This window comes from Argiope bruennichi, chromosome 7 (genome assembly GCF_947563725.1).
Source record: "Argiope bruennichi chromosome 7, qqArgBrue1.1, whole genome shotgun sequence".
Lineage (NCBI taxonomy): Eukaryota > Metazoa > Arthropoda > Arachnida > Araneae > Araneidae > Argiope > Argiope bruennichi.
This window is the reverse complement of record NC_079157.1, coordinates 78,934,780-78,950,537: the sequence shown is the minus strand read 5'-3', so window position 1 is coordinate 78,950,537 and position 15,758 is coordinate 78,934,780. Positions and strand designations below refer to the sequence as shown.

Sequence of the window (15,758 nt, the reverse complement as noted above, 5' to 3'; positions counted from 1 at the left end):
AATATATAGAAACTGAGAGGAACAAATTTGCAATAATAATTATTGCTTAGAAAATAATTCATATATTTATAGTGGAACAAAATATTAAATGACTTTTTAAAAAATAGCAATACTGCTGAAAACTGGAAATGTTCTATAATGAGGTCACATATCTCCCCCCCTCCACCATTTCTATCACTCTCCCTTACATGACTGCATGTTTTATTCAAAATTATTTATCAATACATTAATTTGAAAAATAGAAGGAACTAGATTCATAACAAATAACATTACATTGAGGTCAAAAATGCAGGTTGCAAGACTTGTTTTTTAAAAGTGTTTTCAGAGTAATTAATCAATGCTAACTAAACCAAGATTCAACCTTAACTCTGTTAATACTCAGTTTCCTATTTATAGAAGAGTTACATTTACTTATTTTTATTAGCAAATCAAAGTGTTGTTTTTTTTTCCCAAACTTTTCAAGAATTTTCAATTGGTATTTCCCACCTATAAAACAAATTGTTAGCATTTTGAAATTTTTTTTTATTTTCAAAATAATGCAATGAATTTGAAAAGGGTCTTTATTTTTTATGTTATCATATTTAACAATTTTTTTTTAAATATATCTATAAAGAAGTTTTTCAAAATTATTTTGCCAGTTGTTTTATAATTTTTCTTTAAAAAAGAAAAAGAAAAAATAATTTCTTAACATCTTAATTTACTTAAAATTTACCTTAGTCTTATTATTTCTTTTATTTACTTTAAAAAAAAAAATTACCGAGACCTATATCTTAAGTTGGACATTAATTTGTAGTCTCAGTCTCAGCTCCATAATAAAATATAATAATCTACATTTCAAATGGGAAATTTCCATTCCTTGCAATGCTCCCATCCCTTCTTGAAACCTATTATTGTGATTTCTCACCCAACTTGTAACATTCCAAAAATTGTGAAGTCATATTTTTGCTGCTACACTGTATACAAACATCGAATTAATAGCAAATAAGATTTAAAAAATAATGAAAAATTATTTTTAAAACAGAAAGAATGAAACTGTACATAAGATTTGATTTCATGTGATAACATTTAAATCGTAAATTGGAAGGGTGGAGGCACTAAATGTATATGATTTTCTCATATTTTGAATTAATATATGATAATTTTTCCAGTGTTTTTTTTTATTTTAAACATTTAACACTAAATAAAAAACAGTATTAATTTTCTTTCTTTATAATTAAAATAGCAGAAGAATTAAAAAACACTTATGCATTCCAATTTGCTACCATTTTAAAAATGCCGAAAGCTAATGTTACGATTGCTTTAGAATTAAATCACGGTGGGGGTGGGGAGAAAGTGTTTCTCTAATTAAATATAACTTTAAATCCAGTTCATGTAAAACAGCAATAGTTTTAGATTTGCATAGTTTTCTTACATAATTATTAATTCCTTGATGCCCACAAATTATGATCATATGAACAGCTTTTATTTTAGACATATATCTCCATAAACTTCACTAAAAAAATAATAACTATAATGTTTAAATGATAATCTTTTATATAAAAATAATGCCTTTGATTCTAATAATTCAACATAATCTAACAAATATTTAAAAAGAGTTTTGTAACAAATAAATATTTAAAGCATTTAGAAAGAATTTCAAACAGAAATAAAAATAGATATATATCTAAATTTGTACTGAAAAAAAACTGAACAGAAAAAAAAATGAAATATTTCAGGTACTCTTCAGAGTTAATATTATTTGATAATAAACACTTTGAATAATTTCAAATATTGCTTTAAATAAAATATTTAATATTGCATTTTTTGCTTTAAAAAATTTTAGATTTTATTAATTCACATAAATTTTCAACATCCAACTTCTGTAAACCTTTCATTATATAAAAAATAAAAATCAGCAACTACAACATTTTATATTTCTAAAATAGGTTTTAGAATCTATACGAGGTGGCTAAACTGCAGATAGAGGATATTTCATTTAAGGAAATCCAATTCTTACAACATCAATAATCATTGCACTAGTGCCTGTACATTTTTGTGCAACAATACATAAACATTAAATGGGCAGGTATAAATACACTGATGGGATGATATATCACTTAAAACTTTCCCACATTTTGATTTTTACAGACAACATGATAAGCACAATGACAAGGGAGGAAAGAAAATAAAAAGCACTGCTTTTGGGGAGAAACAGGAGGGGGAGAAATTGACTTACCACTGCCACACTTAAGTACAACAAATAGAAGAGTGTACTCCAGATAGTTTTTGTCAACTTATTGCACTATAGGAAGCTCCTTCAATCTCTGTGCAGCCTGGATGAACAGATAACATCACTTCAGATTTGGCAGTTAAAACATGATCAGCAAGTGCTTTCCAATTCAACAGATCGTTGTCTCTCCCGTTGTCTTTGTCTAAAACGAAGAAACTCTTCCTTCAGAGCAGCACATCGTGCCTCAGTATTCTCATATTTACGAGGTCCGGTAGGATATAAACCACCACAGAGTTCACTATCACTAAGGCCACGTTCACTCCAGCCATCTCGCATGTAGCGAGCAGCTCCAGATGGTCTATTACGAGGCCGTATGTAACCATCAACAATTGGCAAGGCTGGTTCAGAGTGGGGTGAATCTGCTTCAAAAACAGAAGAACCACCATTGTGGTGAGGTACTCCATTAGGCGTCAATGATGCTGAATGAAAGGCTGCAGAGTGGTTGCGGCTCACAAAACCACTACTGCTTCCACTACGATTATTAACATCCAGTTCTCCTTGGAGACTAGAATGGGCAAGGGAAGCTGCCTTACTACCATGTCCTGAACTGCCACTGGTAACACTAGTACGGCTGGGAGTTGTCAACCTCCGATTGTTTACGAGTGGGCCATCCATTTCAGAGAAGAATTCCATGCCAGGTGCATGAAGTTGTCTGTGATAAGCTGCACTTCTGACACGTTCAACGGCACCCAACAGTCGATCCCTTGTGTATGTCACCGGTTGAACATCACTGCTACCACTTTCACTAGAATCATTACCACATGGAACCTGAGAAACCCCATGGCCTTCTAGATGTGGAGGGCTACTCGTTGCCAAAGGTCGATGATGGGTAGGGGAGATTTGCTGCCTTGGGTGAATGCTACCACTAAAACCCCTGGGAACAGATGGACGTACGGGATAAAAACGAGGACCAGCTGGAGTTGCTGGGTATGCTTGGGCTGGCAACCAGTGCCGGGAGCCCGGCCATCCTTGCTGATAGGATGTCTGAAGAGGAGACCCCAGGACCTGTTGGTGGAGCATCCAATTTGGTGGAGGTGCATCTTGAGCTCTATGGATTGGTCTGAAGTGCATTGGAAATGGTGGTGTCAAATGACTTGACACTGTGCTTGGGAAAGAGCGTTCTACAGAAGAGGGTTGACGGACTGAACTTATATCTTCAGCAAAGAAGGAGGATGCACCCAAGCCAGGGCTACTAGTGTGGAATCGCGATGGAGTTGCATAGGGTCCATATAAAGGAGTTGATGGACTCAGATGCAAATGGTGGCTGCTCTGTCCACTTCCATCACTGCGAATGCTGCCCCTGGCTCCTGCATAGTTGGACGGAATGAGGGAGTGAGCAGCAGTCGGGGCTGTCCTCACAAAACCCCCCTCCTCATCATCAGCACTGCCTCGCAACACAAACTTACCATCCGCTGAGCGGCTGATCCAACCAAGGGGTTGGGAATATTCCATTTGGACATTGTAACGAGCACCCCTTGGATGTCTCAAATGCACTGGCCACCCATGAAAAGTCCTTGTCCGTTCCTTAGGGTTGGATGCTATGCCTATTCTACCTAAGCTGGCCAGAGATGGGAATTTTATACTTGGTATTCCGCTTTCTTCATTTCTGCAGAAAAGAGTTTAATATTAGAAATAAAAAAATCTAATATTTAAAATTAAATTTGAAAATTAAGAAAAAATAAACAAATGCAACTGGAGTCTTAAAAAAAACCAGCTAGTAAAATTCAATTTAAATGTCATCCATTATTTGACATTAAACTTTAAATAGTAAAAAAAAATTAATTTAAAATGCCAAAAACAAACTATCATAATAATCTTCAGCAAGCATCAACAGGAAAAGGATGGAGACTACATGCAAATCTTATAATCCAATCTAGTTATTATTTCTCATGCTCAGCAATAATTTTAATGTTAAAAAAAAGACATAAAAATCAAAGCATGCATAATATAAAAAATTCAATAACTTTAATTAAACTCTGATTTCCTGAAAAATAAGAAAAATAATATTTGGATAATAAGTAATTACAATTGCATTCAACATTCGGAGATATTTTCATTAGCACACACCAAAGTGAAGACGGATGCCGTACCTTTCTTTCTTCTTTTATAAAAGCAGCAATAGTAAAAGAAATTCTATGTGAGTATATACCATCATCAAAAAAAATTACAAATGATATAATACTCCTCTACACAAAATATCTTAACAAAGATTCAATTTCAATTTTCTAAAAAAATAATTAAAATGAATATTGAATATCACTTATTAACTAACAGATTCAACACTCATTATCAGTAATCTTATTAATAAACTTTAACCCTATAAATGATTCTTTATTCAATTTTAATATAAGATATAAATTTCATTTTAAAGTATTCCACACAGTGATAAAACAATTTTGGAAGAAATCTTAATTAGCAAAATATCTTCTTTTCCAATGAGATTATACTTTGTTTAAACACTATAATAGAGATGAACTGTGATCACTATTACCTTCATCTAATAATAATGTTATGAAATTTGATTCCAAATACTAGTAATGATGAATAAAAAGAAAGAATATGGTATTACAAAAATAAAAGCCAGATTATATTAACCTGATTATTATTAAACCTAATTTCAACCAGATTATAAATATTTGATTTGATATATATGAAAAGTATGTTTCACATTAAAAATGAGTAAAGAAAAACGCAGATAACATTTAATTACTTTCCACTTGTCTTCTAAAAATTTTCATCATAATTTAATACTGCAATGAAAATAAAATATGTACAATATGTAGAGATACGTATAAGAATTTCAATATGTAAATTTGAAATTCTTATACATTTTTTTTTTCTTTTATAAACTACTACTGGCATGATATCTTTTTTTTTTTTTTTTGGATAATCAATGAACTAAAAATAAAAACTGAATTTCTGTAATGGATCTCATAACATAATTAAATCAAGAAATAAATAGGTCATGGGGATTTCTGATGGTCTACAAATTTTTAAACTACTTTCAATTAATTGATTCAATTAATTGAATTCAAATTCAATTCAATTAATTGCCTGAAAAAATATTATATTCCATAAAATTTAGCTAACAGAAGACAGTAAGTGAAGTATGGTGTAAGAAATAATGTAATAATCTGTAATTAGTGGGAAATTCGATGTTGAAAAAATTTTCTTATTAATAACAATTCTTTCTTTTCTATTTTTAAGCCTTTGAACTCAAAAATATATACATATATGTTACCGGCAATGTATGAAATGCAACATTCTATAGAATACCTAGGCACTTTATAAAATGCTAGCAAAGTATAAAATATGAGAATTTCTAAACACTTTGCTAAGGCATTGCATATATTACTTAAGCATAGAGTTGCCACTCAAATCTGGAGGGGGGGGGGGGGAATTGTGTTCTGGCTGTATGCATTTGCAGTATAAGAGGAAACAAGAGGAGATGCATTAGAGGAATAAAAGAATAACAATAACCCCCAAGTTTTTATCAATGGAAAAAACAAAGGAAAATAAGTAACAATTCTACATTATATTAAATTAAAAAATAGCAATATAACCTGAAATAAAAGTATTTAAATTAATGTTCATATTAACATATAGAAAAAAAAGCAATTTCTCTCCATTATTGATTAAAATTTTGTTCACGTAACAAGTTAATTCACATATTAAAAGTTAAGGAGGGAGGAAAATATTGATTATTTAACTCATGCTATTTAATTTAAAATTACGCAAAATTAAGGACTCAGGTGAAATAAAACACAAAATAACATTCTTGCCATCATGATATAAACCATTTAACAATTACTCAACAAAAAAAACAAAAAGCTTCTTCCTTTTTTTTTTTATCTTAACTTCTGCAGATTTTTTTTAATCAGTTCCATTTGTTTTTTTCTACTGCAACAATTTAATATGCAAAGTTGCTTTGCATTTGTTGGATTTTTTTTTTTCCCCCTGAACTTTTTACAGATTTTCTAAAGCATATTGAAACAAATCTCTTTAACAAATCAACCATTTGCTTTTCATATGATACTGGACTGTTTTTTAATAAACTTGGATTAAAACATTACACACCTTTCAAAATAGCAACATTTTTGAACAAGCATTCCTTTTCTTTTTTTTTTTTTCTTTCTTTTTTTGTAGTATTCTTTACATGCATAAAATACATAGCTAAAAATGGCTTTTTCCTTTTTGAGTAGATCCATTAGTATTCAAATAACTTATAATCATTATTCTAATATCAATATTTTTTCTCAGTCTTGGAAATTAGATTGATCTATGCAGAAGAAAAGGAATGAAGTCCAATGAGTTAACAGTCTTAAATAGCGTTATTTAATTTTTAAAGTTATGGCAATAATCTCTTATTCTTGAAATGCTAAAAAAGATTGGCATTTTTTAGATAGGGGGAAAAAACTTTTAATTCCCAGTATATTTATTATTTTTAAAGATAATATCAGAATTCCCTGTATTTTTTTTCTGTTTAGTAAACGATTTTTAAACAGCCCGTGTTTTTCCGAATTCCCCAGTTTCCAAGGTGCCATGGCAACTTGGCAAGCCATCAACAGAATTACAAATGATATTTAGGAAATTAAATAAAGATAATGCTATCATTTAAACTGCTTATTAGTTTCAAAACAAAGTGTACACAAATTATAATTTTATCATTTTTTATAACATGGCCTATCATTTTATCATCTTTATTAGCATGCCATCATAGAATGTACAAATATGAATGAATGTGAATTTAAACATGCACAATAGGTCACAGAAATAGAAATCTTTTATATATCATGTTGGCTAATCTACCATTGAATGTAATCTCATCCATGTTTTTTGAAATGGGATCTTTTTCTAGCACCGGCGATGCATTTCATACTTTGCCGGTTTGACATGTGGCATTCTACAAAATCGAGAATGCTACAAGTCAAACTTGATTCACAATGGTGGAATTTTGCAGAATGACAGCTTACAAAATTGACAGTAACATATACACTAACTGACAAACCTAAGGATGGATATTTCAGTAAATAATATCAAATGCAAAAATAACTTCATTAGTTCTTTTTTTACAATAAATCTTTTATTTCTCAATATTTCACATCTTGCTTTTACTCATTTATCCTATGTACCATGAAATTATTTGTAATTTTTTTTTTCTTTTTGAATGACTATTTACTCAGAATCCTTGGGTTCTGCAATAAATCCCTGCTAATCCACAGCCATTCAAGAGCACAAAAATATTACCCACCACCACAATTCTTTGCTTTCTTTTATTATAAAAAAAATAAGGTAAAATGGTGCTAAAAAAAAAAGAGTACTTACTTTTTTATTGGAAGTGGTGAGCCTGTATGAGAATGACCTCCATTCCTTTGATCAGTAACTGAACAAGTCACCATTTTATAAGCTAAAAATGACATGGAAAAAAATTTAAAAAATAAAAATGACATCAAATTAATTTTGAAATTTCTTTATTTTTACGACTTTGTTAATAATTCTAAATAATACTTACATATTTTTAAGAAAATGAATTTCAGTTTTTGACTTAAAATCATTTTAAACTTTTAACCAACTTAGCACAGAAGAGGAGAGTAATACTAATGCTGATAACTTATATTAAAAGCAAAAAATTTATTTTCATTTCAATACTTATTACAATAATATTTTTAGTCATTCTCTCAAAATCATGGTAATCTTAAAATACAATTTTTATAGAAAAATATATAGTTTTTGTGAAAAACTTTTTTATCTAATGTGATAATAATATGAAGACTTCCCAAACACCTTGTTGGTTTAAATATAAAACAATACATTTAATATCCCTATTAATAATTCTACATGAATTTGTAAATTAATTTCAATAATTAATTTAAATTAATGAAATATTATGCACAAAGTAAAAAAAAAATCATTTAAACACAGATTATCAAAAGCATATTACTAGGTAGAATGTAGATGATTATTCATCAAAAACATTTCAGTTAAATCTGCTTTTAACAAATAGATTACCTTTTTCAGCTTTTCTTCTTTTACGTTTATTACATATTTTGACAGCACATATGGATAAAATGATTGCAACTATGAAAAACAAAACACCTCCAACTACACCAGCAGTGATAGCCTTGTTCCTGCCATGGCTTTCATCATCTCCTTCAAAAACACCATATGAGTATTTACAATGTAAATAATAAAAGATGTGAACAATCAATGAGTAACAGATAAATTACTGAATAATGCAGTATAATTAAAACCATAAAGGAGTTCTATCTAATATGGATAAAATATTTTTAAAATATCTCCCAATCTATTGTTTCAATAAAAATAATTCTGTTGAATTTTGAACTATACATCATTGTTAATAAAGATTCTAAACAAAATTAAAACATAAATAACAATAAAAAAACCTCCAGACAACTGCAAGCAATTGTAAGATTTAAACAAAAAAAAGTTCATGTTAAGTAAACTCATATTAATTGACACCAACATATATCTTTACTAGCTATAAAAATAAACATGGCCTCTCTATAAGACAGATCATTAGAGCCATAGCTATAAAACACACACTTCTTCTTGTGTACAGTCAACCACCCTGCCACCACTGAACGAAACAGTATCAACAGGATTACACAAGTGCGTACTGGAGGAAAAGATGCACAACTAGGGGATATTTTTTTTCTTCTTTCAAATATCAATTTAAGTTTTAGTAATTTAAAATGAGGCCAAAAAATTGTAAATTAATGAATCAAGTCAGTAATAATAATCAAGTATTGTAAATTAATCAAATTGTAAATTAATAATCAAGGAAAATTAATAAATCAAGTCAGCAAACTACTAATCAAAGGCAGCTATTACCACAACATCAATAATTTTTTTTTAAAAATTTACAATCTTTTCAATTTAAAAATTAAACATTAATAGTAAAAAATTGTATTCGGAATATTCAAATTCAAAAAAATAATAATAATAATACAAGTTTTTAAACTGAGATAAAAGAATTATCCTTACCAGCTGCATGAAAAATGACTTCGGGACTAGCAGAGCCCACTGACATTATGGAATATGCATACACACGAAAATGATATGTTTGGCCCCCAGTAAGAGTTGACACTACAGGAGGATGTAGAATATATAATAATGCATTGATTTATGAAGTTTTAATATTATAAAGCAATAAAGAAAATCTTAAAAAATCAAATCTTAAAATCAACATATAAAATTCATAAACAATGTTTAAAACTGTCTCTTTCGCATTAAGAAAAAAAAAAAGAGAATAAAGAGTTCTCTTATAAAATTCCATAATATTTATTACAATTAATCAAATTTTTCTAAAAATTGAAATCTGTTATCGCAAATTTCAAGTTATCATGTGCGAATGTTATTTTTTTTAAGTCATGTGGTATCGATCCAACAGAAAAACATCACGTTCTCACATGACTCATAATTTGCAATCACCAACATTTAGAAAAGTGGTGATTTCTGACCACCTCAAAATCAACCAAGATGTAACATTTTTTTTCCTCAAGGCTAAAATGTTTTTTTTGCACAAAATCAATTTAAAACAATCAGATTATGTATACATTGATATTTAGAAAATCATGGGGTCTTTTTCCCCATCTCAAAATCATTCGTGCTCCAAAACTTTATCTCGAGAGTCAGAGTTTTTTTTTTTAAATCAAAATCTGTTTTAAACGGGATGCTCACATGATTACTATATTGCGCAATCGTCAACTTTTAGAAAAGCCAGGATTTTTTTCATCTCAAAATCATTTGAGCTCAAAAAACCTTTTTTGCTAGCTAGAAAAATTGAAATTTTTTAAAAAAAATTATATATATAAACTTTTGATCCCTTCCATCGCTGTTTTGCATTATTTCCCATTTTCTTCTCTGTGCTTCTTTGGACAATAACTGCTTACGAACCTGCCCTTTATTGGCCAGACAGGAGAATCGGGTACATGGCGGACATTAGCGCCAGGCTGGGACTTTTTGTTGGCGATAAGTCACCTAATGTGGCAACCTTCTTTATTATTTTCTAATACCCCAAAAGTTAAAAATTGATGCCTCAAAAGTGATAAATTACCAATTTTCTGCCCGTGCATTTAGAGGCTTCAAAAACCCTCCAAATCAAAATAATATCATGTTCTCACATGATAATAATCTTTCCAACATATAACATCACCAAAAGAATTTTGCTATATGAAAGTGCATGATAAATTTTAAATAAATGAATAACTTTTAATAAATGAAATATGTAGAAAAAGATATAAACCCAAAGAAGTTTTAATTTCAACAGTTATACAAATTTTGCAAAAGAAATTAATATTTGGTAATTCTCCAAAAATAATCTACAATTTCCCATTTTTCTAATTCGATCCCTCCTAAAAAATATTTATTTTATAAACAGTTAACTCACTTAAATAAGATGTTTCATCTCGAATAGGTCCCCAGCGTTGCCACTGACCATCATCTGTCCGAGATTCAACAAAATAAAATGCAACAGGTACAGTCTGGTTCTTTGGAGGTTGCCATGATATTATAACACCCAAAGCTCCTTTGATAACTGTCACATTTCTAGGTGGCCAAGGTTTAGGACCTACAAATAATATTTATCAAAGTTAATACTAGCATACTAAATAATAAAAAGCAATGTGTTCAATTTCTAAGACTCCAATATTCTACTTTAAGATTGTATACAGAGAAAAAAGTACATACATATGCATTGAGTAAAACATATATAAAATTACATACTTCAAAAATTAGAAAAATGGAGAAAAAATTTTCTTTAATAAAATGACACAATGATAATATTTTAGGCTTGTTTTATTTATTTTAATATTATTTTTATACAAGAATTTATTTATTTTTTAATACAAGAAAACGGCTTGTCCCGAAATATAGTTAAGAGTATTTTGAAAAAATCTATAAATGAATCGAATATGAAATCTATAAATGAATATAAAATTCAGGAAAATAAAATAGGTATATTACTAAAAAAAAATTTTTAATAGTTTAAAAGTGGAGGGTCCCCCCCCCTTCCCAATAATTATGCACTTTGCAGAAAACATTAAAATTTTAATTTGGTTTTCATTAAAATTCTGAAACACTCTTTCTTAGTGAACACCTATTACCCCAAAAGAACTACCTGCCACATTTGTTAATTCTAAGTTCAATGGTCTGCCCATCAGGAAATTTTAAATTATTTTTTCTTCATACATGTTACAATTTACAGATAACATGTCAGTCCATAAATATTATCAAATTAAAACTTTACTGACTATTTACATAATATTTTATAAGATTCATTCCATCACTGAACAAGTGTTGCCCAAACAGAGATATTCTACAAATTTTTATAAGATAAGATTGCCATAATAACTAAAAAATTAAGATAAATATCTATTCTGCATCTATAATTTTTTAATGAGAAAATACCTGAAGGCTTTTGTACAGTTGGAATATAAGTTGCTCCATATGCATCAGTAGGATATACACCACCAAGATAATCCCAAGCTGAAAGAAAAAATATTCAAAAATTGATTGTTGTTCACATAATTAGTTTTACAAAACAGAATTAAAAGGAAACTGAACTACATATCTGTAGTTCTATTCTCAATAAAAAAAAATAATAATAATAACCAATGAAACAGTACACTAACATATAATACTTATTAACTTCATAAAAATCCTTACTCTTAGTTCGTGCTTTCACAATAGGACTGAATAAGCCATCTCCTAAAATATTTCTGGATAGAACTTGAAATTCATATTCAGTATCAGGCTGCAGATTATACAGAGTGACAGTTGTAGATCCCTCAGGTACAACTCGAACAGTCCGCCATTCACTGATGCCTTGATCTGCTAAACGATACCTGTGGTACAGAATTTCTCTTAATTAATTGGACTGTACTAAGCAAACATAAAATGCAAATATTAAAAAACAATTAGTGGATTCAAAAATTAAAAAATATATAGAGAGATTTGCGTAAATATATGCATAATTATTTGTATAATATGACTAATATTTGAAATATTTAACAAAAAAAAAATGAATATGCTAAATTTGGTTTAAATCTGCAGGCTTTATAAATATTATTTATAAATTTCAAACACACCCTCCTTCTTGTTTTTTTTTGTTACAATTTCAGAAAAATTAAATAAATTAAAAATTAAGAAAAATCTAATAATAATAATATGCATTATTTCAAAATAGGGGGAGCAATGTAATAATTTAGAGATTACTTTACCAGGCATAAACAGAACAGCATTATTATAATCCAAAACAAGTTAACTTAACAGTATAGTGAAAGCTATTAACCCTTATCGTGGCAAGATTGCTTTTTTGAAGAAAAGCTAAAAAAAAAAATGTATATAGGTAGCTTCTTTACGCTATAAAAAACATCAAAAAATAAATTTAAAAAATTGTGCGATAAAAATCGTCTAATAAAACTAAATTAAAAATTATTTTATAGTGGTAGTATATTTTTATAAAGTTGTATGTATGGTATACTATACAAAATGAAGATAAGGGTTAAGCATAACCTTCATTTGGTGAAACACTCTTAGTGCATTTTGAAATTTACTATCATATTTGAACAGAATTTTGCTTTAAATATCAGTAATCAATATTCTGTATAATTAGAATCTATTTTTTTACGCATAGTTGGTTTATCACAGCACAGGGGCAGCACAGTTGGTTTATGGTTTTGAAACTTATATAGTTAAGAGATTTATCTCTCAAGATGCTCATAATTATATTCCAATTTACTCAAAACACAGGTTTTCATTTCTCATTTATTCTTTTTTTTATATAAAATTTTTATATCGCAGAACTTCTTGAATATCACTGCTTTTGAAATTATGTATTGAACATATTTATCTCTATTGCTTAATGAATATAACATGAACCTTCGCATAAAGAATATAGTATGAAAAGAGGAATATGGTGACTAGAAGTATATGTATGAAATAAAAATTAAAATATTATTAAACATTATCTCAAACTAAAGTTAGATTAAAATAAGTGCATGAATGAGGCAAAAATGAAATGCAAAACTGCAAATCAAAAAGCTTCATTACAGATATTTTTTCCAATTTTAAATCATTTTTCTAATTTCAAAAAAAAAAAAAAAAAAAAAAATCACTAAACAGAGATCATTATTTGATCTAAAATGTATCAACGAATTGGTTTCAGAAAGAAGTCATTTATCTTATTTCAAGCTCAGATTATTATTTCAAGCGTCTAGGTGCAAGATTTTTTTTTTTTTTTTTGCTAGTTTTTGTTTTGAAGAAATAAATGTTTCACAGTGTATGATGTTTAATATATATGAATTTCAAAGATTTATATATTATATATTGTTTATATATGTATTCTAAGCTACCTTCTTTATTTTTGCAAACTTGCTTAAGATTTATTACAACAAATAATGCTTCAATGCATATTTGAATATTTCCATTACTTTTTAAAAATTGCACTATAATTGATAAGTGCAATTTCAAGAAAATAATTTCTAAATCATGTTTTTTTTTTTATGCAGTTTTTTTTTTTTTATTTGTAGAAAAAGTAAAGAAATTTCGGAGAGAATACATAATAGAAAAAAAGACAAATTTCAAAACAATTAAGGTTTCTACACATTTTCTAAGAAATATATTCAATAAAGCAAGTTAGAATTATCATCATTCATGCAGCATTTCTTATCTTGATAATTTGTCCAGATTTTCTTCCAGCTGTCTTTTTGTAAAATTTTGATCCAATCAAAAATCCAAAAGTTCAATAAATTTCTTCTAACAAACCAAGAAGAAAGAATACAAAAAGGTAGTGAATTTTAAATTTAACCAACTAATTCAGACAAAAGTATGCCTGTTAACTCATAAATTATGCCATAGAAAATATTTCAAATAGAATACATAGCTTGCAACTGTATTGTATTATATAAATAAATATAATAGAATATTTAATCTACATACCATATTAGTTTCTAAAAAAATTCCTGATTACAATTTTTTTCAGAATAAAAAACAGCATACATAAGTTATTTTTTTTATGTATTATTGTAGTTATTTTACTGATTTACTAAATATATAATTCATATTTCTTTTCTAATTTGATATTTATGATATTTTAATTCAAATAAATCATATATGTAATTTAAATATTATTTTACATTATTATATATATTACATTAATATTTTTAAATTATTGAAATATTCTGTCAACATAAAAGTATGAAAGTATAACAATCCTTTTTTACTGCACAAAATTTTTCCTTTATGTACAAATTTAAAAATTATATGACATTTATGCTAAAATCAGGACTTCTCAAGTACCCATTTTGAAAAAATGAAAATGGAAACTAGGACGATTAATTGAATTTATAATGAAAAAGGCATGTACTTAAATGCAATAGTGTGAACAAAAATGAGTTAATCTGTCTGTTAACTTTCTCTCTTGTTTTAAAAGTGAATTTCAGATTATTCAATTGTTTTTAACCATGGCTAAAAAGTGAATTTCTTGTTCATTATTGGAAGTCTTACAGAGTACACTTAAGATGTGTAGAAACATACACAATGACATTCTGTTGTGAGGTGGCTTGAATAGCAATCTCAAATTGGCCTGCCTTAGAGTATAGATACTGATCCATACTTCATTTTCATTACAAAACTTTAAAAAATATAACAAATACCAAAACCTTTACCAAATAACATATGTCTGCTCATAATTCCCATCATATGCAGGTAACCATGTAAGAGTTGCATCAAAAGAACTTGTATTAACTGTGACATTAGTTGGAGCATGAGGCGTAGTTCCTATAATATGAAAATATATCAATAACAAATACTTAATTTTAAAAACAGAAATAAGGAGAAAATTTCTTAAAATGTGAATATTAATACTTCATAAAAAATCATACAAAATACGATACTTCAAAATTTTGATTTCACATATTATATATTGTGCATGCAACTAAATAAATTACTGATTGTTAACAAGATTTGTAATATATTGTTTTGTTAGATTTTTATTTTAATGAGACAAGAAACAAATTGTTACACGATTGTAATTATTTTATTTATAAATATTGCACAAATGCATGAATGATATGCAAAACATGATTCGAGAAACAGGACAGCATTGAAGAGAAGAAGAGGTAGCATCAATTTTAAATCCAGTTGCAAACTTCAATATCATCAAACTATGTGAATTTTCTAATTGAATCAAACAAACTAATTATATATTACAAATCTAAATGAATCATTTAATTACATAAAATAAATAATAATTATACCTTCAACAAGAAGAAGAGTGCTGGTGACCAATGTTGCAATTTCATTTTCTAAAACACACTCATATCGTCCATGATCTTCCTTTCTCAAGCCTTTAATAGTTAAATTGCCTCCTCTGATAATAGCTCTTTCCCTTGGCAATTTTTCACCATCAGCCTATTGAATTACAGAAACTTTTTTTAAATTCATAATACTGATTTCCAAAGCCCTT

General features: G+C 28.1%; 1 protein-coding gene across 4 annotated transcripts in view; it reads right to left on the bottom strand.

Moving 5' to 3' along the window:
* Positions 1–573: 573 nt before the first annotated feature.
* Positions 574–15,758, bottom strand: part of LOC129975883 (protein turtle-like) — a 33,520-nt gene continuing 18,335 nt past the window's right edge. For 3 of the 4 annotated variants that reach the window (XM_056089146.1, XM_056089145.1, XM_056089147.1), the window contains 9 exons: positions 15,550–15,703; positions 14,959–15,070; positions 11,957–12,135; positions 11,699–11,776; positions 10,680–10,859; positions 9,275–9,376; positions 8,279–8,419; positions 7,595–7,676; positions 575–3,875 (listed from right to left, as the gene is read on the bottom strand). In XM_056089146.1, the coding sequence (XP_055945121.1) occupies positions 2,360–3,875; positions 7,595–7,676; positions 8,279–8,419; positions 9,275–9,376; positions 10,680–10,859; positions 11,699–11,776; positions 11,957–12,135; positions 14,959–15,070; positions 15,550–15,703 (2,544 nt within the window). In that variant the 3' untranslated portion in view covers positions 575–2,359. Of the gene's footprint in view, positions 3,876–7,594; positions 7,677–8,278; positions 8,420–9,274; positions 9,377–10,679; positions 10,860–11,698; positions 11,777–11,956; positions 12,136–14,958; positions 15,071–15,549; positions 15,704–15,758 lie in introns of all 4 variants that reach the window. The other variant, XM_056089148.1, reaches the window with a different exon arrangement.